This window comes from Carcharhinus amblyrhynchos, chromosome 3 (genome assembly GCF_965287045.1).
Source record: "Carcharhinus amblyrhynchos chromosome 3, sCarAmb.v2.hapA, whole genome shotgun sequence".
Lineage (NCBI taxonomy): Eukaryota > Metazoa > Chordata > Chondrichthyes > Carcharhiniformes > Carcharhinidae > Carcharhinus > Carcharhinus amblyrhynchos.
The window spans coordinates 33,820,109-33,842,443 of NC_137326.1; the positions used below are offsets into that span (position 1 = coordinate 33,820,109).

At 39.9% G+C, this 22,335-nt stretch overlaps 1 protein-coding gene across 2 annotated transcripts in view; it reads left to right on the top strand.

The window, feature by feature from the left end:
• LOC145338627 (receptor-type tyrosine-protein phosphatase gamma-like) overlaps nt 1–22,335 on the top strand; it is a 693,461-nt gene that overhangs the window by 614,711 nt on the left and 56,415 nt on the right. For both annotated transcript variants that reach the window (XM_080183016.1, XM_080183007.1), the window contains one exon: nt 8,952–9,043. In XM_080183016.1, coding sequence (XP_080039142.1) covers nt 8,952–9,043 — 92 coding nt within the window. The remainder of the gene's footprint in view (nt 1–8,951; nt 9,044–22,335) is intronic.

The following is a 22,335-nucleotide window of genomic DNA, read 5'->3' on the forward strand; positions in this document are numbered from 1 at the left end:
GACAGAGTTTCATAAAAGTCAGTGCTGAGTTAGTTTTCATAATTTCTAGCTTTTCCTTTTAATTAAATCTCTATTTAATTCTGAGTACAATTACTATAGCAACAATTATAACTGATCTATCTAATTTTGTGTGAAGCATCCTTATGAAATGATTGTACTTTGGAGATTTGAACTATAGCACCTTTTGCAACCTCAGACATCCCAAAGTGCTTTACAGCCAATTAAATAGTTTTGTGGTCTAACCACAATTGGAATGTAGGAAACGCAACAGCTAATTTCTATGCAACAAAGTCCCACAAACAGCAATGAGATGGTGACCAGATTATTTGTTTTAGGGTGCTGGTTGAGAAATAAATATTGGAGATGAGAATGCTCCAACCAAGCCATGGTTGACATCTTTTACGTTCAGAAGTAATATGCGTGATGACTTTAAATTTGTCATATGGTGAAATAGCAGACAAAATCACCCTGATAGAGAGATCCTACAGAAAGGCGATCGTAAAAATTTCCAGTGTTGTTTGCATAGAGAAGATACAAGTCACATTCAACATAACACAGCCAGATAGAAGTTTTTTTTTACAGCTCACTAAAAATGAATACTAGCCCTGATATTTATACTGCTGAGCATATTTTCTTGGTTTTCTGTATAGGAGCCATCATGTTGAGTTATCAGATGGGATAGCTTCTGACAATATCAGGATTAAAACCTTCCCTGAAATCTCCCAATACAATAACAAAAGTATCTTTTCAAATTTCTATGATTTGTCAGGAGCAGTGCCCAATAACATGATATTCATCTCAGCCAGAATGTGCTTGCAGTGCTCAGTTTCTGAAATATGTTTTAACCGAACAAAGCAAAGCATCGATTTTACTGATTTCAAATGCACAGATACTACAAGGAAATATCCCAGAAAGGGAACAGTTCCGTACGATTGCGGCTGTACACGTCACAAAAACTGAAAGATTAACTAATTCTTTATTGCCTTTGCAAATCAAAATTCTAATCTAATTTTTGAAGAGTATTTTTGCATGCTTCATTGTTGCATTTCCAATTTCACACAAAGAACACTCAAGGGATTAAGTAGACATTTGGAAATTAGTCTCTGTAGTTGATATATCTAGATGTATCTTTATTGGTGGTTTGCATTGGTAACTTCCTTTACCCCATATGTGGCAGTTGCATTGTCTACGAGCTGATGAGACCCTGGACAATATTGGTCCCATATGGATAAATAGACTGGTTCGAGGCTTATTAAACTGCGCACTCTGTTTTAAGAAAGCTGGAGGCTAACTATCTGTGGAATGCTAATGATTTTGTCTGTGGATTATTTTGTAGAATATTAGCACTTTATGAATATTGGATTTAATTGTGCGTATATTTCTAGTAAACGTGAAATGAGGGTGAATCATTAAGAAAATATATTTGTGAGATTGCGTAAGTTACAGTTAGTTCAACATTTGTGGTACAAAAGATCAGAGCATGGTAATAGCAAATACTTGTTTGCTGAAAGATAATCATTTTAATAACTGAAATGTTTGCTTCTTTGATAAACTGTGGCTAAATTGCAGTCCTCCATTTCTTGGTTTCAGCCAAAAATCCACTTCAACTACTACCTGTGTACCTTCTACATTCTCCCTGAATCTTCTGAGGGAAAACTCCCTCAGAATCTTCTGAGGGAAAACTTCAATGGATTACCAAGGGTAATCAAGCAGAACTCCTTTGCATCCTATATCTTTACTATTCAGCCCAGTTGATTCTATTTCACAAAAATAAATCTTGGTTACAGTAGCTCAGAAACTGCCTTACTCCACAGGAACTTTGTTAAGTCTTCAAATGAACCAATCATTTTTAAAATTTAGAGGAAAAGGATAATTTATTAAAATTAGAAGTAATCAGCTTATGATTTAAGCTTGTTATTGTGGCACTCATTAAACTTCTTCACAGCTACTGTAGATGTTGTAGTCCACTGTCAAACTTTGTAGGGTGTGCTTTATTTTCCTTACCAATACTAGTCTCCCTTGATCTGGAAGGGAGATCAAAGGTCCATGAACTCCGCAGTCCTTTGCGAAAGTCAAATGTTTCATGTAAATTTTAATTCTTCAACTAAGAATCCCAGTGTGCCTTTCCAAAGCTCTTGAGAAGTTTGACATTGTTTTTTACTTGTATTATTTATAATTCATGCCATTAATTTTCAGCATATTGCTTACCAGCTGCTTGGTAACAAGTTTGTGTACAAACTGCTTGTTAGCCAAACCTCAAAGGGTCATAGATATTGGATTCCATGCTCATGTAGACAGTCTGCATGAGATGTGATCAGTCATGTATGCAGAGAAATAATTTTGGGAATAATTAGAAATCTTTTTTATGATTTAGGGAATGACCTATTGCTTTGCTTAATCCATATTCTGTTTGATCTTTGATCAATTTTGCTTTGCTATAGCCTCCAATCTGGCAAATATGAATTGTTTGTCCACTAACATTATGTTTATACTTAAATGGAAAGAAAGTGGATGAAGCAAATTGTCCTTAAATAAATTGGAAAGTTACCTAATGATTCTCAATGGAAATTTCAATTTCAGTAGATACATTGAGCTATAGAAATGTTAGAAATAGAAGTTAGCATACAAAATATACTTTACTGCTTCTATACATAAGAAATAGCATTTGTGGAAACCATGTTATTAGTTCATTGTTAGAAAGTGAAAGTGAAATTACCAGTCCTGCAAGCTAGATACAAAGTAAATAGCTTCTGCTGCTGATCTTAGGAAAATGTTTCTATTTACTTCAAGAATTACTGTATCTATGTTTATTCTAAACTAACATTAATGTAGACCATGATTCATCTATCCCGCTGTGCTAAGCAATTAACGCTGTGGGACAGGAGATTGTCACATCGACCAATTCGTGGGGTTCGCGTGTGCGTTCTCACCCACCTAGCATTTCCCAATGCCAGATTTCTGATGGCATTTTCTCTGCACTGGAAACTGGGGAGGCCATTGTATTAAATGGTCAATTTAATACAATTTTAATATGATAAGCGGGCCTGGGACTAAGTCTCCGGGCACGCTAGCATCTCCCTCTCCCGCCAGAGTGGTTCCTTCCAGCAGTGTTTAGAGTACCTCTTCACTAACGGTGAGCCACAAGTCTGATCCTGCTGAAGTGAAGGAGGCAATCAGGGCCACTCAGAGGGTCAGGCGGTGGGGCATGCCCCCTGGGCATTGGCAATCTAGCAATGCCAGCCTGTGCCCCTCCTTTCCATTGCCCAGCTTGCTTATGCCCAGCAAAGGCCTGATACAAACTTTAGGGTCTTAGGCTTTGATTTTAATTCTGGGTTTTGGGGTGAGTAAGTAATTAGAAAATTATTTTAAAACTCACCCAGAAAGTAGGCCTGTGATTATTTAATACTGGGCCAAATCTTGCGAGAAATGCCAGTCATTGTAGGATTGTCACTCCGCTCCTATTTACTTAATTTGCCCCCAAACTCCACATTTCCCACCTCGATTTCCAAATCAGGCCTTTGTGCTCAGAGTCCTTCCTGTGATGTAGGAAAGCTGAGGGGAGCCAAGTTGCACCCCCAGTTACAGTCCTAGCTGCTGCCTTCCAGTAAGTGTAAAGGGACAAGAGCCACTTTAAAAAGCTATGGAGAGAAGGAAAGCATTTAAGATAAGTGGATGATTGAGAAGGATAGCAGGCAAGTGGGTGAGGGGGCAGGGTGGCAGATGGGTGGGTCAGGGATTCAGGTAAGTCAGTGATTGGTGAGAGGACAATAAGAGGACATTGGGGGTAGTCAGGACAGGGATGTAGTCAAGCAATTGGGAATAGTTGGGTTGGGGCAGCCAGGTCAAAGGGTAGTCAGTTTGGCAGGGAGTAGATGGGTGGTCAGGGGAGGGGTAATCAGTATGTCCAGTGGGGAGTTTGGGGGAGTGCGTGGCAGGTGGGGGAGCTCAGTTGTATCTAGTAGTTAGAACTGGTTTTAATCCTTCTAACATTTCATCAGTAACTATCTGATTTTGGGAGGTTCCAGGTGCACTTGGAAGTCCAAACTTCCTGGGCAATTCCTGTTTCCAAGTGGTTCCTGAATGCACCTTAGGGGGTACCTCTGTGATATAACCAACCAGAGATCAGAAGGTCTGGGTCAATGTCTTCTTTGTTCTTGAAATTTGAGTATCTCTAGCAAGGCCAGAATTTCCTATACCAGTTGTCTATGAGAAGAAGGTGGCTGATGACCATCTTGATCCTATGCAGTTCATGTGGTAAAGGCACTCTTACAGTTTCAGAATTTTATCTGCTGACAACAAAGAGATATATTCAAACCAGAGAGGTGTGTAACCTGGAGAGGAACTTGGAAGTGGTCATCTTCCTATTTATTTGCTACTCTTGATCTTCGAGATGGTGGAGGTCGTGGGTTTACCAGGTGCTATTGAAGCTCAGTAGATGCAATAACCTTCTCCTGCTCCTATTTCTTATGTCGAAAGCCTTGGTGAGTTGTTGTAATGCATTCTGTACTGTAGCCATGTTGTTCCAATGGAATTAGGAAATGCTGGAATTCACTATTAAGGAGGTAGTAACAGGACATTTAGAAAATGAGGAAGCAATCAGGCATAGTCAACATGGCTTTCTAAAAGGGAAATCATGTTTGGCAAACTTATTAACATTCTTTGAAACTATAGCAAACAGGATGGATGAAGGAAAACCAATAGGCTGAATTGTAGGGCTGAATTCTCTCATTTTGAGGCTAAAGGCCCATGCTGGTGTGAAAACGAGAGTGTTTCCCGCTCAGCATCTGTCAGGTGGGATTTATCCACCTGAAAAATGCTAATGAGGCCAATGGCCAGGTCACTTTAATCTGCATGCCTCCTGGTCATCTAGCAGGCCTTTGAATCATTGCAGCACTTCATCTTGCAATGAAGATTTTCCTTTCTCACTGTCAGAAGCTGAACATTTGAGAAGATCCCTTTGAAATCCTCTGACATAGAAGATATGTCAATTTCATGTTGGGGGGTGGTGTGTGGTTCTAGTCTGCACAGATGTGCACTCAGCCCCAATATAGGTATCCTTGTGCATGATTCAGAAAAAATCAGCATGTAAATACAGCAAGTAATTAGGAAAGCAAATAGAATATTTGTCTTTATTGCAAGGGGAATGGAGTATTAAAGTCGGAAAATCTTGCAACAACCAAATAAAACATTGGTGAGACACCACCTAGAGTGCTGTGTACGGTTCTGGCTGTCTTATTTAAGAAGGAATTTATGATCCTTGGATGCAATTCAGCGAAGGTTTACTGGATTGATTCCTGGGATGAAGGGGTGAGGAAAGCACACATTATGAGGAAAGGTTAAAGGGGTTGGACCTATATGCATTGACATTTCAAAGAATGAGAGCTGATCTTATTGAAACACGTAATATCCTGAAGGGACTTGATAAGGTAGACACTGAGAGGAGGTTTCCTTTCATGGGGGAATCTGGAACCAGGAGGCATATTTTATAAAATGAATGGTCTCCCATTTGAGAGGGATTTGAGAAGGAATTTCTCCCTCAGGTGGACATTAATCTTTAGAATTCTGTTCCACAGAGAGCAGTGGAGGCTGTGTCATTGAATATATTCAAGGCTGAGTTAGACAGCATTTTGATTGATGAGAGTCAAGGACTTTGGAGCACAGGCAAGAAAGGGCCATGATCTAATTAAATAATCTACTGTAGACCATGGTCTATTCTACCATGGTCTATTCCTGCTCCTATGACTTATTTTCTTATAAAAATAAGATGGAGCAGCAATCAGAAAGAAGCTAAGCTCATCTTTATAATTCATGAATGACAATAATGCATAGATCCTACAAATCTGAATGCCTGCTGTGAGTGCACCTTTAAAGTCTGTTTCTAGTCATGTCAGTAAGAATCTCACAACACCAGGTTAAAGTCCAACAGATTTATTTGGTAGTTAATGCTATTAGCTTTCGGAGTGCTGCTCCTTTGTTAGGTGAGTAGGGAGTTCTGAACTCCCCACTCACCTGATGTGGGAGCAGTGCTCCGAAAGCTAGTGGCATTTACTACCAAATAAACTTGTTGGACTTTAACCTGGTGTTGTGAGACTTCTTACTGTGTTTACCCCAGTCCAACGCCGGCATCTCCACATCATGACTAGTCATGTCAGTCAGTTTCTGAGGCCAATCCTGCACAGTCTTACTCAGGATGGCAGATTAGCTGTCCTATCCAATTAACATAGCATCAGGATCCCAGTAACATTGATCTGTAATTCTTTATGAGGCACTTACTTGTTCTAGGATGATGCCTTTGGTGCATTTTCCAGTTAACCAATTAAAATGACAGTTAACTGCCCCAAGCAGAAATGCGTCGATTTTTGATACTTTAATCATTTAGCTGCCCCCTCCATAGCAAGCAGGCTGGGTTAAAATTGGTGCCTTACATTCGGAGGACTTGCTTGCACTCGTTATTTTTAACAGACTTTATTGTAAACCTATACCAATTGTTTAAGGCCAGTTCTCTAGCTGAAACCTAAATCTGTTGTGATTGAAACTTAATTGGCTTTTAACACTAGTCAAGTATTAATGAATGTAATTTTACTAATACATCCTAATTCACTTACATTTTTGTTACAATTTGCATGAATGGTCACTTTTAGTATTTCCAGTTCCTAATGCAATCTTTGAAAATAACTAAATACATTATAATTGCCATAATTAATTTGATAATCATCCTGTAAAAGTTCATAATTCAAATGTTTTATTTAAATAAAAATAAATGCTACATTTGCTTTTTTTTTCAACTAAAAGTCAGAATAAATTTAAATGTTACAGGACAAATCCAATCTGGCTAATTACTGTCCTATCAGCCTATGCTGAATCAATCATCACTGCAGGCGTTCCTCAGGGCAATGTCCTAGGCCCAGCCATCATCAGCTATTCAACAATGACCTTCCATCCAACAGACGGTCGGAAGTGGGGATGTTAGCTGATGATTATACAGTGTTCCGTACCATTCACACTTCAGATATATAGAACAGCCTTTTCCCCACATTCAGCAAGACTTGAACAACACTTGGGTTTATGCTGATGCCCACACAGACAATGAATATCTTTACCAGGAGAGAGTTTAACCAGTTTCCCTTGACATCAACATTATTACCATCATTGAATCCCCCACCATCAACATCCTGGGGGTTGCCATCAACCAGAAACATAACTGGGCCAGCTGTCACTATAGGAGTGGATTAGTGGTTGGGAATTCTGTAGTAGGTGACTGATCTCCAGACTGCCTGCCTACAACCTTTCCAGCATCTACCAGGCACATATGGCTATGGCTGTTTCTCACTTACCTGAATGAGTGCAACTCCAACAACACAAAAAGCTCAGCAACATGCAAGAACAAAGCAGCCCATTTGATTGGTATGCTATCCATTAGCTGAAACATTTGCTTTTGCCACACTGGTGCAGCCTGGCTAATGTGTATCCATCTGCAAGAGACACTGTAGTGACTCCCCAAGACTTCTTCAACAGCAACTCCCAAACTTGCAAACTCTACCGCCTAGAAGAATCTGGATGAACAAGTACAGTAGGTACATCTCCAACTTCCTCCTCAAATTACAGGCCATCCTTTCTTGGAAATATCATGTTCATCGTCAAAATCCTGGAATTCCCTTTCTAACAGAGCTTCACCATACAGACTGGAGCAAATCAAGATGGAGGTTCATGTCATCTCCTTCTCAAGGACATTTAGTGATGGACAATAAATGTGGACATTACCTGCATTGTCTGCACTCAATGAATGAATAATTTTAAAAAAAGAAATTGAATCTGTACAGTTTTTAGAATACTACAGTCACGAGCATATTTGGAACTGGTATTATTTATTCCTATGTGCACTGATAACCAAGTATTTTAATATCCTGCATGATAAAACCAAATAAGACACCCACTAATAATCAACGCCTTTAGCTATAGTTGAGTTATGGTGAGTGCCGTAATTAGCAGACAGTAATTACTGCTCAGCAATTATACAGTGTGAGATCCCTCTGTATAACAGAACACTGCATTGGAAAAACATTAAGGGCATTTCTTCTTTTCAGGGTGAGACCAGTAAATTTACATGAATCAGGAATCAGCGATGTTAGGGCTGCATGCTGGTGCTCCCAAACGGTTTATTAAGGGCATCATTGCAGCATAATAATCCTTTTGTTAAAAGCCCCTGATGAACATAGAAGTCCCTCCTCCTGTCACAAGCGCACAGGGAGGCTCATTTGATATTCAGTTCCAGCCCAAGGAAAGTCATTAAATCAGATGAGCAATGACGCTGGAGTTTTAGAGTCCAGCTTCAGTCAACATCACCATGCAAAGGCTGTTCACAGCTCTGTGTGATTTTCTTGTCCGTGCTTTCTCAATGATGACCAATTTGTGCTCGTTACTTTGCATCAAGTACAGGTAAAATATTGGGAGGTTTGTGGTTCCACACATCTTTTACTGGCAGAAACTGTTTTGTTTGAATCCTCCTTTGTAATGTGATATTTTCATTCTCCTTGGGCCCCAGGCTGCTTTTCAGGCCATTTAGGAGCATATCTATTGATTTCTCTTTCTCAGCAGCTGTAATTCAGTTTTGTGTTATTGTTCCATATGGCCTCAGAATAAAAGACAGAGGGCTTATCATGTTTTATAAAACTTTAAGTTAAAATAGGATAGTTGTGTAACTATGAAAGGTTTTAAAACTAGTGGATATTGCTGCTGCTGCACTTCAAGGAAAGAGAAAGAATTTAGACTAACAGTCATTTTAATTCTTTGGTTCATCAGAAATCTTAGAATGATTAGCAATCAACTATAAATTCAAATAATGGCAGTGTGCCAGGGATTTATTTACAAGCACCCACAATATCAAAGACTTAAATTCTGGTCCATGCATACAGTTTTTCAGAGAATAAGTACATTGTTTATTTTCTCCTCAGGAAGTGTTTTCAGACAGCACACTTCTATGTGGAGGATAGCAGTTCACCACGTGTGGTTCCTAATGAAAGCATTCCCATTATCCCGATTCCAGGTAAGTCAGTTATTCTTTTTTCTCTAGATACTTTTTGCAAATGTTGAAACACGATTTTTGAATGCCATTTCGTTTGGGTTCATATTTACACAACTTAAACAATATATAATAAAAATATCCTTTCAAGTTAGTCCTTAGTCTATGATTGTCCAAAGTCCTTTGTTGAAGAATCAGTCAATGGCACATTTATATTTTGCAATGTAATAATAAACTTTGGAATTTATTGTAATTTTTACTAACTCAAAACATGGGTAAGATGGAATGGCTCTCACGCCTTGTACTGAAAATATCACATTTTGATTAAATGTTTAATTGCTATGTTGGTCTTGCCTCAAGTGTGTGATTTGTGACCCTGCAAAAAACACAGCACCATTGATTCACACAAAGTTTTAGTCTGAAATTCTAATGATTTATAACTGCATTATGTAACCTGGTTGGTCTAGAGAGGGGGGGTGGGGGTGGGGGTGGGTGGTGGGGGGCAGCAGCTGATTCCAGAGATATGTGACAGATTTTGCCTACATTTGACCCACAGAGAATGCAAGGGCGATGTGTGTATTTAAATGAATGGATAGTACAGGACGTAAAAAGTAAGATTATTATATTCTTGGCAAGAGGAATGTCACAGAAACCACTGGATAGACTGTTAGTGTTCTCTACAGAGGAATTTAAAAATACTACTGTTTTTGGTCTAAAACGATGCTAGTGCAAATTATGCAAAGCTTTCAGTCATTAAATTATATTTCACTTGATTCGAGTTTCATCCTAGTTCTTACTACCTGACTCTCAAATGCTGAGAACCTAAATGTTGCTAATTTACTTGTCTGTCAAATATCTGTTGACAGGATTGATAAGACCATGTCACAAAACATCGATTTGATACCAGGCAGTAAGAATGCAAGCATACATTTGTCATGCAGTTACACTTTGCTTTCATCAGTGCCCTTTCACCATACTGCCAGGAGCATTAAGGTTAAAGACCTGTATCTTTTAATCCTTAGATAAGGAATCAAATGTTTCCCCAGTTGGTTAGTTGCACACTGTCTCTTAAGATCTACTAGAATTCTATCGAGCAGCTAAATTTAAATAATCTACTTTTTATGATTTTATTTGCAGTGCCACTGTAGCAGAGGTGAATCCTTCATGTTTTATTCTTCTGTGCAGTAGTTAAACAGGCTTGCCTGGATAAATTATCTTCATCGACCTCCTGTCACAGGTTTTCACTGGGTGCTGTTGATCACTGTCTTCTGTTCATTCACTTTGAATAATTGTCCCTGTCTGTCTATTGACAAGTGTACACATCAGGCCCTGAGAAGCAGATTGCAGATGAACATTAGGTTCACTTTGACAACAGAGCCTCATTGGACAACAGAACCTCATATAGCTGCAATTTTTAAAATTTTGTTTTTAGTTTCCTGCATAATTATTTTCGTGCTCTCCTGATCATGAGATGTATCCACAAGCCTTTAACCTTGTACAGATATTTTGTAAGGAAGCAAAAATTGTGCATTTCCTTCAGCTGATTCCCAAGATTTAATGATAGTGAAGCAAAGGGCTTACAAACATATGAGCATACAAAAATGATGTCAGGAGAAGACGAGATGGTCCATTTAGCCTGCTCCACGCCACCATGATGCCTTCAGCCTCATGATTCACGATATTCCTCCACTTCACACTAACCAAACAGCTACTAAAACACCGGCAGCTAGAATGTTGTTTAATGTTGCTGAGACAGCTATTTCCTACTTTTGATTCATCTGGCTGCACAGTTCATGGACAATCTTGATGACATACTGTAACAAAGCACTGAACACCGATCAGATAGTTTTTACTTTGACATGAAGAAATAGTCAGTTTGTCCAGGTGTGTGATAGAATTGGCAGAGGCATCATAAAATCTGTTCTTCTGGTTGGCAAAATGCAGAATGCAGGCTTATAAATTTCAGTAGAAGCTTTGATTCTTGTTAGCTTTAATATTCAGTTTAACTTCCATGTAAAATTTATATTTATGTCAAAAATTGGGTGTGCAGGGAATGGTCCCCGCACCTGAATGTATAGGTCCAATGCACACCTGGGCATTTGACCTGGGCCTCGTTATCAAAATGGGCACAGAATTTGAGTTTGTGTTGAACTATTTTGCATCTGAAGTGATCCATTTCAGTTACAATAACTGGCTCAAGAAATCAAAGCTTTCTTTCACTACAGCTGTAAAAGTTAAGGGGGTGATGCAATAGTGAGATCTTCAGGATTTTAAAAGATTATGCAGAGGTAAATAGTTGTAGATTTTTTTTCATCCGTTCACAAGGGGAGTATCCAAATGTAAGACACGTGCAAAAAAGAATTAAACAGGAGGTGTATCTTCACACAAAAAGTGATTAGAATGTGGAATTCCTCACCATAGGGTGGGATTTTCTCGCCACGCTCACCCCAAGACCGGAAAATCCCGCTCGAGGCCAGTGGACTTTTGCATGGTCCTGTCCCACCCGCTATGATTCCCATGGCAGGCAGAACAGGAAAATTCAACCCTTAAACTATTATTGAAGCAGAACCCTTGTATTTAAGAAAGAGTAAATTAACAGCTTGAGCAAGAGGGGAAAGTTGGATTACATTTGGACACTTTTGAAGAAAACATTGACTATCATACCAAACAACTTATTTCTGTGCTCTATTCATCCATTATTATAGTTTCCTCTGAATTGCTGTTTAGAAAAGACATCTATCATTATTTTCCATTTTTCATTCTTGAATATCTTTTTGACAGTAGTTAAAAAACACAAAGTTCTTGTGTTGATTATTATCTTCATTCTTGATTATTTAATGACCCCTTAAAATCTAGTTGTGCTTACCCTTAGATTTTCTTATTTAAAATAACTATCCTTGCAACATGTTCTGAAGTGTTTTACCGGCCTGTTGCAGAATTTGCGAATTTATTTAAAAGCTAACTCAGACTTTCTGTCTGAAATTCAGACATCCACTGCTCCATTTACAAATCTTTGCATCTTCATGATTATTTGAATATGCTATTAGCAGTAAAGAAGATTTGCAACATTGAGGGCTGTTGGCAGACGACACCCATAGAATCATAGAGATATACAGCACAGAAACAGGCCCTTAGATCCAACTTGTCCATGCCAAGCAGGTTTCCTAAACTGAACTAGTCCCATTTGACTGCCTCACAGACCCCTTTTATATCTTTCCCCTGTCACTTAAACGTATGCCCTCTCGTTTTGGACTCCCTTCACTGAAGAAAAGATCTTGGCTATTCACCTTATCTATACCCCTCATGATTTTATAAATCTCTATAAGGCCTCCCCTCAATCTCCTAAACTCAAGGGAAAAAAAGTCCCAGCTTATCCAGACTCTCATAATTCAAACCTTCAAGTTCTGGTAACATTTTTGTAAATCTTTTTTGCACCCTTTCCAGTTTAATAACATCTTTCTATAGCAGGGTGACCAGAACTGTATGCAGTACTCCAAGCATGGTCTTACCAATGTCATCTACAGTTGTAACATAAGTCCCAGCTCCTGTATTCAATGCTGTGACCAATGAAGGCAAGTGTGACAAACGCCACCCTGTCTACCTGTGATGTCACTTTCAAGGAACTATGTACCTGCACCTCTTTGTTCGACAAAACTCCCCTGGTACCTACCATCAACTGTGCAAACCCTGCCCTGGTTGGTCTTACCTCACATTTATCTGAATTAAACTCCATCTGCCATTCGTCAGTCCACTGGCCCAGTTGATCAAGATCTCGTTGTAATCTGAGATAGCCTCCTTCACTGTCCACCACACCACCAATTTTGGTGTCATCCACAAACGTAGAAAGTAACACAGAACCTTGAACATAACTGGATGTCCGTTCTAACCCAGAGGCACAAGTTTAATGCCTATCTTTTTTTAAATGAGTTGTTTTAACCAAAGATTGCTTTGGTGGAGATGGTCTTGCTGTTTTTGTTATATTATCTTGTGGAGATTGTCCCATAAGAGGATGAGCTGGAGATTGCTCCTCGGCCTCGACCAATACCGAGAGGATGTGCCTGAAAGAAGTACAGGGTGGTCACCTTTCCAATTTTTCAGTTCTTTTCTGGGGTCTGACCTTGGCTTCTGATGATTCTTCTACACAGCATTGTACTTGAAATTGGAAAGAAGTTGCCTGTTTTAGGGAAGGCCCGCAGGATTAAGTACCACTCAGACACTTAACTGTACAGTGGGGGATCTTCCCTGGAATCAAGAACCCAGGAACAGTGATCCTGCTGGCCCGGATCTGCCAACGAATCAGAGGGGCGGTGTCTGTTTCCAACATAACATCCACCTGAGCCCTAGTATCACCACTGGAACCTAGGTCACAGGTGACTGATGGCAGGAAGGAGTTTGCAATTTGGAGCTGTGAATGAGGAGGGTCAGCATCAAGGTCATGTCAGTAGCTGTCGGCAGTTACACCCCCATCCTGATGTCAGGTCCTTCAATCAGAGCCTTTGAAAATGGGACAACCTGGGAGCCTGCACATGGATTTGTCAAGTTCCTCACATGCCTAGTTCCCAAACTGCCTTTGTAGCTGAATTAGTAGCATCGCTGGCAGTGAGGCCCTTAACTGAGCATTAATTGCCCACTTGAGAGCCTCAAAAGGTGACAGGACAGGGTGGCTGCCACTGGGCCCTTCCACCATAGACCTAATTAGAGTGAAGGAGAGTTGGTGGCAGGCCACCCTCCCACCTGATTAAATAACCCCTGCTACTTAACTCGCCAAGGGTGATGAAATTAAATTCCATCTGAAATGTGGGAAGTATAAAAACAAAACCACATCCTGCCAATCTATTGATAAAGGGAACTTCCACTATTATGCTGATGTCTTTGTATAAACAGCTTATCAAATGAACCAATACAGCATTTCTAATAAGAAAGCAACCGAGCAACACACGGTAGCAGTGTCAGCTCAAGGGAGGTGCATTCAGACACTGGCAACAATAATCACATTTTCAAAGCTACAGCACGCTTAATTACCTGACAGCCTTAGAGTCAGTAGGATACAATCCAACATTAAATATTAGCCAATAAATAGTTCAGTTTGCAATATTCTCTGTATTTTTGTAACCTGATAAACTATCTTGCTATGCACACCTATGATGAAGCACATCCAGCTTCAGGACTGTTTGGAGGGAGCAATTCAGCTATTGAAACATGGCAAAATATTTGTCAGGGACCTTTGAACGTTAGTAGATCAAAATTCCTAAACCTATCAGAAATATTAATCATGTTGTTTCAAATAGCACCATATGGTTCAGTTTTAATGGGTCCAGCACATGAATGTGTACTGGCCTATTCCTTAGTTGCCCCTCTTTGCTTCTCAAATTTAGCGCTTCTGATTTTTCTCATACAAGAACTTAACTTGCTGTTGGAAGGAATTACAATAAATTTGAACTTTACAATGTTGGCCAAAGATACTTCCTTGTCTTCCACCATTGTGCTCTTAAGAGACTCTTCCTTGTGTAAGGGGCTGTGAAGAGTTAGCCAGTAAATTTGTTGCAAGTGAGGACATTGCAACTACAATTTGCAGAGAAAACTACAAACCTAATAGCCAAAAGCTCTTACATTTATTAAGAGGATCCTCCTGTTTTGACTAGTCTCCGGACTCCATTATCCGATCTTTCTCAGCAAACGTATTAATACGATACATTATGCTGTGTTTGTCTGTATAACAGCAGGCAATGGGCCTTAAGGTAATTCAATATCTATGATGTGCTTCAATGGGTTTCAAAGAAATGTGAATGTGACAAAAATGCGTCTCGTGTTAGCTAGCAGCTTGATTCTTTAATATAGTCGTAGTATAAAAGAAAGCAAGAAGCAACTATACTCATAGAACTTGCACCCCAATCTAACTCAGTACTATAGTCCTGATTGCAAGTCTCACTGAAAGCTGTGCAGGCGAGGAGTCGATTGAAAGCCGTGTTGGGTGAGGAGTCAAGGTGGATGATCAACTGTATTACCCCCTGTAGTCTTAGGCACAGGAGACTTCAACACCTGAGCTTCATCTGGACAGCCACCATAAGACTCATGTCCAAAGCTGATGGAAAGCATTAACTGGCTGCAGCAGGATTTTGGGCAGCAAAGAGGCTGCTGCTGGGATCCCAAAGAAATGGTCCTGGTATTTGCCATTAAGTGGGTGGACAAATGGTCAGGAAAGTAGGGAACTAGGATAGAACGTCTTACTGCATTCGGGTATGTTTATTTGGAATGTAAAAAGTAATGGAGCTGGAGCTCTGGACTTGCTCTTGATTGCACTGTGCTTCTTATCACACAGCATCAAGGATGTGATCTTGCAGAGGCCCATTCAGATAATGAATCACTTAAAACTAGAAATGGAAAATATAGATGCATTAATTTTTAAACATCTCTGGTCAAAATTAAATCATATAGTTATCTGTAATTAAAAAAATTAACTTCATCTGCCTTATCTATACTGTCTACATCAGTGGGAATGAAGTAGAAATGGTCGAGAGCTTCAAGTTTTTAGGTGTCCAGATCACCAACAACCTGTCCTGGTCCTTCCTTGCAGATGATCTGGTTAAGAAAGCCCACCAATGCCTCTGCATTCTCAGGAGACTAAAGACATTTGGCATGTTTACTAAAACTCTTACCAACTTCTACAGATACACCATAGGAAGCATTCTTTCTGGTTGTATCACAGCTTGGTATAATCCCTGCCCTGTCCAAGACCGCAAGAAACTACAAAGGGCCTTGAATGAAATCCAGCCCATTACTCAAACTAGCCTCCCCATCCATTGACACTGTCTACATTTCCCCCTGCCTTGGAAAAGCAGCCAGCATAATCAAGGACCTCACATACCGCAGACATACTCTCCACCTTCTTCTATCAGGAAAAAGATACAAAAGTCTGAAAGCACATATCAACTGACTCAAAAACAGCTTCTTCCCTGTTGCCATCAGACTTTTGAATGGACCTACCTCACATTAAGTTGGTCTTTCTCTAGCTATGACTATAACATTACATTTTACCCTCTCTCCTTTCCTTCCCTATGTGTGGTATGTTTTGTCTGTCTAATGTGCAAGAAACAATAATTTTCAGTGTTTACTAATACATGTGACTATAATAAATCAAATCAAATTAAATGACGACTTTAGGAATCTACCAAAACTATTATTTCAGCAGACAATCCTGTTAACAGATGGGAGCCTGTGTATGATTATTGAGCCAGTAACTCGAGAGCAGAAATGGAAGAAATGAAGAAATGTAGGAATGAAGGGAAATTTTTTATGCAGATGATTGTAAACACATGGAACATCCTGCCAGAAATAGTTGTGATGGCTTTTAAAATTATGAATATTTGAAAAAGAAAAAAATAAAAGGGACTAAATAGCATTCATTCAAAGAGTTGGCACAGGTGTCATGGGCCAAATGGCTTACATCTGTGCTGTAAAATTTTATGATTCCATCAAATTTATGACTGCAGTTGGAATGCCCGAGTATGTGTCTATAGATCCATTCTCAGTGTATTCCATGGGTAATTTCTAACATTGCGCTGTTAATTGATTCACATGTGCAACCATAATTATTTCCCCTATCTGGGAGCTTCATAATCCAAATGTGCCTTCAATAGAATTGCGAGCTCCAGATGCCAGGTGCAGCTGCAATGATTAGTTTCTAGAGAATCATAATAGGGATGCTAGATGAATTTAACAATACATTGCATCAGCTATCACCAGGATAAGAATTGCACAGAAAGGATTTTAAAACGCACACAGTGGGGGCAAGAACTCAACATGAGCTCCTCTCCCATTTTCCTATGTAGCATAGGCATTAGGCCTCGAAGTTTCATGTTGTGATTGGCTGTGCCCAATCTGGACCAAAAGCATGCCAAATGCCATATTAGCTCAGCTGACTTTTTAATGACCTAGAGCAAACACCTGAAAGCAGCAAGAGCCTAATAAATATATATAAATGAGGCTCTGTGCCTGATTAAGGGCCCTTCTGACAATGGAACTCATGCTAAAATTTGCCCTCAAATTATTGGTAGCAACATTCGGGATGGACACTACAGCAGGATTTCGTTGATGGTTTTCTTCAGCAACTGATCTCCAATACTTACCTCTGACTGTAATGGCTGCTGGAACTGAGCAGAAAAATTGTGACAAGTTATTTTCTGGAGCTACAGGACAATCTCTGTTTAAGTACTTGTGCACAAAATCCCTTGGCAATATGGGCAACAGCTCAGCCAGCCACTGATTCTGGAGAATATGCATGAGAAAGACCTGTCGATAGGTCAGCATATCAAGCCGGAAAGATAACCTGTGAGGGGAAAAATCCAAGTTGCGGCGGGCATGAATTGGATTGCTGTTGCTGGCAAAACAGTGCCAGTACGATCAGGGGAAATGCAAAACCAGGCTCGAGCCTGATTTTTCATCTCCCATGATGTGGGTATGCCGGCGTTGGACTGGCGTAAACACAGTAAAAAGTCTGACAACACCAGGTTTTAGTCCAACCTATTTATTTGATAATATACTCACAAGCTTTCGGGGTTAGCCCCTTCGTCAGGTGAATGGAGAGTTCTGGCCTCAGACAGAGCTCTAAACTGAATCTCTAAACTGTCTGTGCTTTATATGGTCTGTCTGAGGCCAGAACTCTCCATTCACCTGACGAAGGGGCTAACCCCGAAAGCTTGTGAGTATATTATCAAATAAATAGGTTGGACTAAAACCTGGTGTTGTCAGACTTTTTACTGTTTTCATCTCCCGCCAGACTTTACCATCTAACCTCGCTGAAAGTTGGGTGGCACGGGGTCATAAGTTCGAGGCCTTAAAATTGTTTTGGGAAAATTCCACCCAACATTTTCTTTAGTGTAACCGTCAGTAGATGTATCTATCTTATCTAGGCTGCCAATTAGCTAATCACGTTTCCCTGGTCAAAACTTTCCATAGCCTCATTGCACCAATCTTCTCGCATGACTTGAATCAACCTCACAGTACATTCAGTGATGCAGTTTAATGGATCTTACATGTGTTCTATTTGTTCTCTGCTAAGCGTATTCTTATGCCATTTATGAAGAACTAAAATTATTATTCTTATTTTCTCGTTACATGAATAAATTGCTAATGGACAAAAGCGCAAACCACCATCCAGAACAAAACAGCCCACTTGATTGGCATCTCATCCAGCACCTGAAACATTCAGTCCCTCTACCACTGGTGCAAGGTATCTGCACTGAGTACCATCAATCAAATGTACTGCAGCAACTTGTTACAATTTCTTTAACAACACCTCCTAACCCTCCAACTCTATCACCAAGAAGAATAAAGATGGGGACAACATCACCTGCAAGTTCCCCTCCAAGTTGCACATTATGGGTGGGATTTTATGGCCTTACTCATTGAGGCAATGAAATCAACAGAGATTTCTGTTGTTGGACCCTCGCCTGTGCCAATTCCATGGCAGGTGAGGTGGTAGAGTTCCAGCCTAAATTTATCTGCAAATTCATGCCATTTCTTCATTGTTGTTGGGTCCTGGAAATTCCTATCTAACTGTACTGTGGTAGTCTTTTGCCACATGGACTATAACTGTTCAAAAGCAGCTCATCACTATCTACTTGAGGGCAATTAGGGATGTTATGTTACAGAAAGGGTGAAGGATAGTAATGGATCTAATCTCAATTCAGTCTTACATTTATTCAGAGTGAAACATTACAAGCATTCACCCCTTAATTCAAACATACCACGGTTTCAGTGTTTCTTCATATTTGCTGAAGTGAAACCCCAATTCATGCTCTCCACCTCCATAGTTAAACACAATTGATGAAGAATTAACAAGGGATGTGAAAGAAATGCTGACTTTGCCATTGATGCTCACATCCCATGAATGAATTTTTAAAAATGCCTTAATAGAGGTTTAACTATAATTCCGTTATATTGCCACAAAAGTGTTTCATTCAGAATTGAATTTACTTGTTTCACCATCACAGTTGTGTTATTTTCATATGTATTACTCCCAAGAAATCCAGTTTCCTCACATAAGAACAGATTAATATTAAATAAATAAGTTCTTTATCCTAGTTTTAGAGCAAACATGTAACCTTTCATAGTGAACCAAATATTGGGGGTAATTAAACTAAGCAAGCCTAGTATAAGAGACAGAATGGAACCACAAAACAGAACAGCTGCATCTCAAGAGAAATAAGGTTAGAATTTGCTTGAGATCTCTGATAAAAGATCCTACATTCTGATGAAGGACTTCACCTGAAACATTATTGGCTTTTAAATATTGACAGAGGTACACATTCTAGCAATTTCTATTTTGTTTTCATTTCCAGCACTTTTTAAATTTAATTTGGTGTGTTGACACTGATCACTTAGAAATATTGAATTATAATCTTTTTTCACATGTAATATGCTGCTCAGATGCTAATAAGTAATATTTGGTGTAGTGATTTGAATTTGTAGGTAACCTTGAGAGAAACTTCTGCACGAAACATAGGGGTGAATTTTACATTTTGAACTCAGGAGTGCTGCTCTCCTCCCCATGCATGTTTAAAATCTGGCATGCTGATGATGGGTCACCATCATATTAGAAGTGGATGGTCATCGAAATTGGCAGCCTGCCTGATGTTTTGAAAATAAAAGCTAATTAACGAGCTATTAAGCTCGTTAACAGTGTATTGAACTTGAATTTTATGTTGCCCATTTTTCACTGGTTGCATTTGGAAGATGTTTGGACTGACATCAGGTAAAGTGGATGTGTTGCAAAGGAGGATATGAAGGTTCAGTGAAAGACTGTGGCTGCATTCAGCAGAAGACTCTGTTACTGAAGTGTTTCACTGTGGTTTAATTTTGATTGACTATAGTTTTCAGCCTGCATTTGGTCATTTTCCTAGGGAAGGGGGCATCCAGAAAGTGCTTTAAATAAGTTTATACATTGCAGTGCAAACCTTTAAATTGCTGTACCCTGTGGGAATGGTACATTCTGTAGGTGGTGATTCCTCCAATGAGGAGGAGGAGGACAATTAGCCAGGAGAGGTCCAGCAAACTGCGCAACTTGCCACAGAGCAAGGGACTGTGGAGGACAAACAGCAACATCAGATAGGCAGAGGCAAGTGAGAGTATTGCCCTGGAAGCCATGTATACAGGGTGAGGATGACATGTCTCCAGATGTCTGAATGCCGGTGCCTCAGAAGACTGTGCCTCTCAAGGGAGACAGCCACATTCCTATCTGACATGCTGACTGGGGAGATTGCTTCCAATTGTGTTGCTGATCATCCAGTAACAGTGGCTTTGAATTTTTTCACTTCTGCATCATTCTAGAATTGTTACTGGTAGAGGAGACTATTTGGCCTATCATGCCTGCACCTGCTCTCCAAATGAGCAACCCACTTCGTGCCACTTTCCCAATAATCCTACACATTCTTCCTTTTCAGAAAACAGTCTCATTCCCTTCTGAATGCTTCAATTAAACCTGCCTCCGCCACACTCCTGGGAAGTATATTCCAACCCCTAACTACTAGCTGCATAAAAAAGTTCGTCCTCATATCTCTTTTGCTGATTACTTTAAATTCACGCTCTCTCATTCTTGATCCTTTCACGGTGGGAACAATTTCTCCCTATCTACTCTATCTGGGGCCCTCATGAATTTGAATACTTCTTTCAAATCTCATCTGTTTTCTTTTGTCTAAGGAAAGTAGTCCCAACTTCTCCAATCTTTCTTCATAATAAAGTTCCTTATCCATGGGATCGTTCTTGTGAATCTGTTCTGCACCTTCTCTCAAGTCTTCACATCTTTCTTGAAGTGCATCACTGCACTAGGTACTAAACTGCAGCAGAGGCCGAACTAGTGTCTTGTACAAATTCAACATAACAGTCCTGCTCTTGTCCTCTTTGCCTCTATTAATAAGGCCCAGTATTCTGTATGCTTTATTAACTGCTCCCTCAACCTGCCCTTCAATGATTTATGTACAAATGCACCCAGGTCTCTCTGCTCCTGCAATCCCTTTAGAGTTGTACCCTTTATTTTATATTGTCACTCCATGTGCTTCTTATCAAAATGAATCAGTTCATATTTCTCCACATTAAACTTAATCTGCCACTTGTCTGTCCACTTCACTAACTTATCTATGAGCCTTTGAAGTTCTACACTATACCCTCCTCACAGTTCACAATGTTTTCAAGTTTTGTATCGTCGCAAGGTTTGAAATTTGAAATCAGAGGAACCCACATGAATACAAACTCCCTTAACAGCATGCGTTCAACCCAAATGAAAACCAGATGCATGAAACAATAATGCAGCTGGAACATCACGTAAAAAGAACGATTACATGAAAACAATTTTCATAACTCCCAAAACTGAACCATCAAATGTGTGAATCCATATGTGACTAATGTGGTGTTTTGGTAAATTGTTCATTGGTGGTGTGCCATGGTCCTTCCCCACCCCCAGCCACCAGCTGACCTGTATGCCCCTTCGCATGGGATGACATTGGTGGACATCCTTTGGTTGCCAGAGGTAGTGAGCCTTTGGTGTGATGAGAACCTCCTATTCAGTGGCAGGAAGCTCAGCTGTTGTTATAGTAAGCTGATGCCAAATGGGGAGCAAGAATGTGATGTTGCACTCTTGCGTCCTCCTCCTGCTCTTCCTCCTCCTCTTGCTCTCCCTCCTGCTGCCAATGTTCAGGAAACAAACAAGAATGAGGGACATCGTCATCATTTGCGATTACTTCAGAGAGACACATTTCCTGTAAATACACACTTAACATTGGGAGATGGAAACAAGGGTTTGAATTTTAGACTCTTCAACATTGAGATACATGTTCCTTCTCAAATTCTGCAATCCCCAATGTCAAAAGCCGTCAATCCTACCTCCCCACTATCTTTTCCAGTTTCCAATTTCACCTCCTCTTCTTCAGCACTGTTTCCAGAAGACAGTTATTCACTCTTTAAAATCTCATCACCCTGAGACTATCCTCCAAGTTCACTTAAGTCCAATCATGTGACTCAGTGATATGCTGCCAGCTCCAGAACTTCCTGCTTTATCAGGATGAAAATGGTCATGTTGGCTTGACCACCTCCAGGCCTGGCCCTCTAGCATTATGTTCCTTCATCTCCTGCAAATAAAAAGGGACAATGTAATGAATATGCTGTGCTAAAATCTAATGTATGGCCAATATGTTCTTTGTCGGAGGTTGACATTTCTCAATGCTCCTTGCTAACCAACAGATGATTTAGTTATAATCTCTGTCCCCCCTCCCCCTCCACATCCCCTGAATCCCCCAGTGCCGTGGAGAGTTGTATGTCTGCTA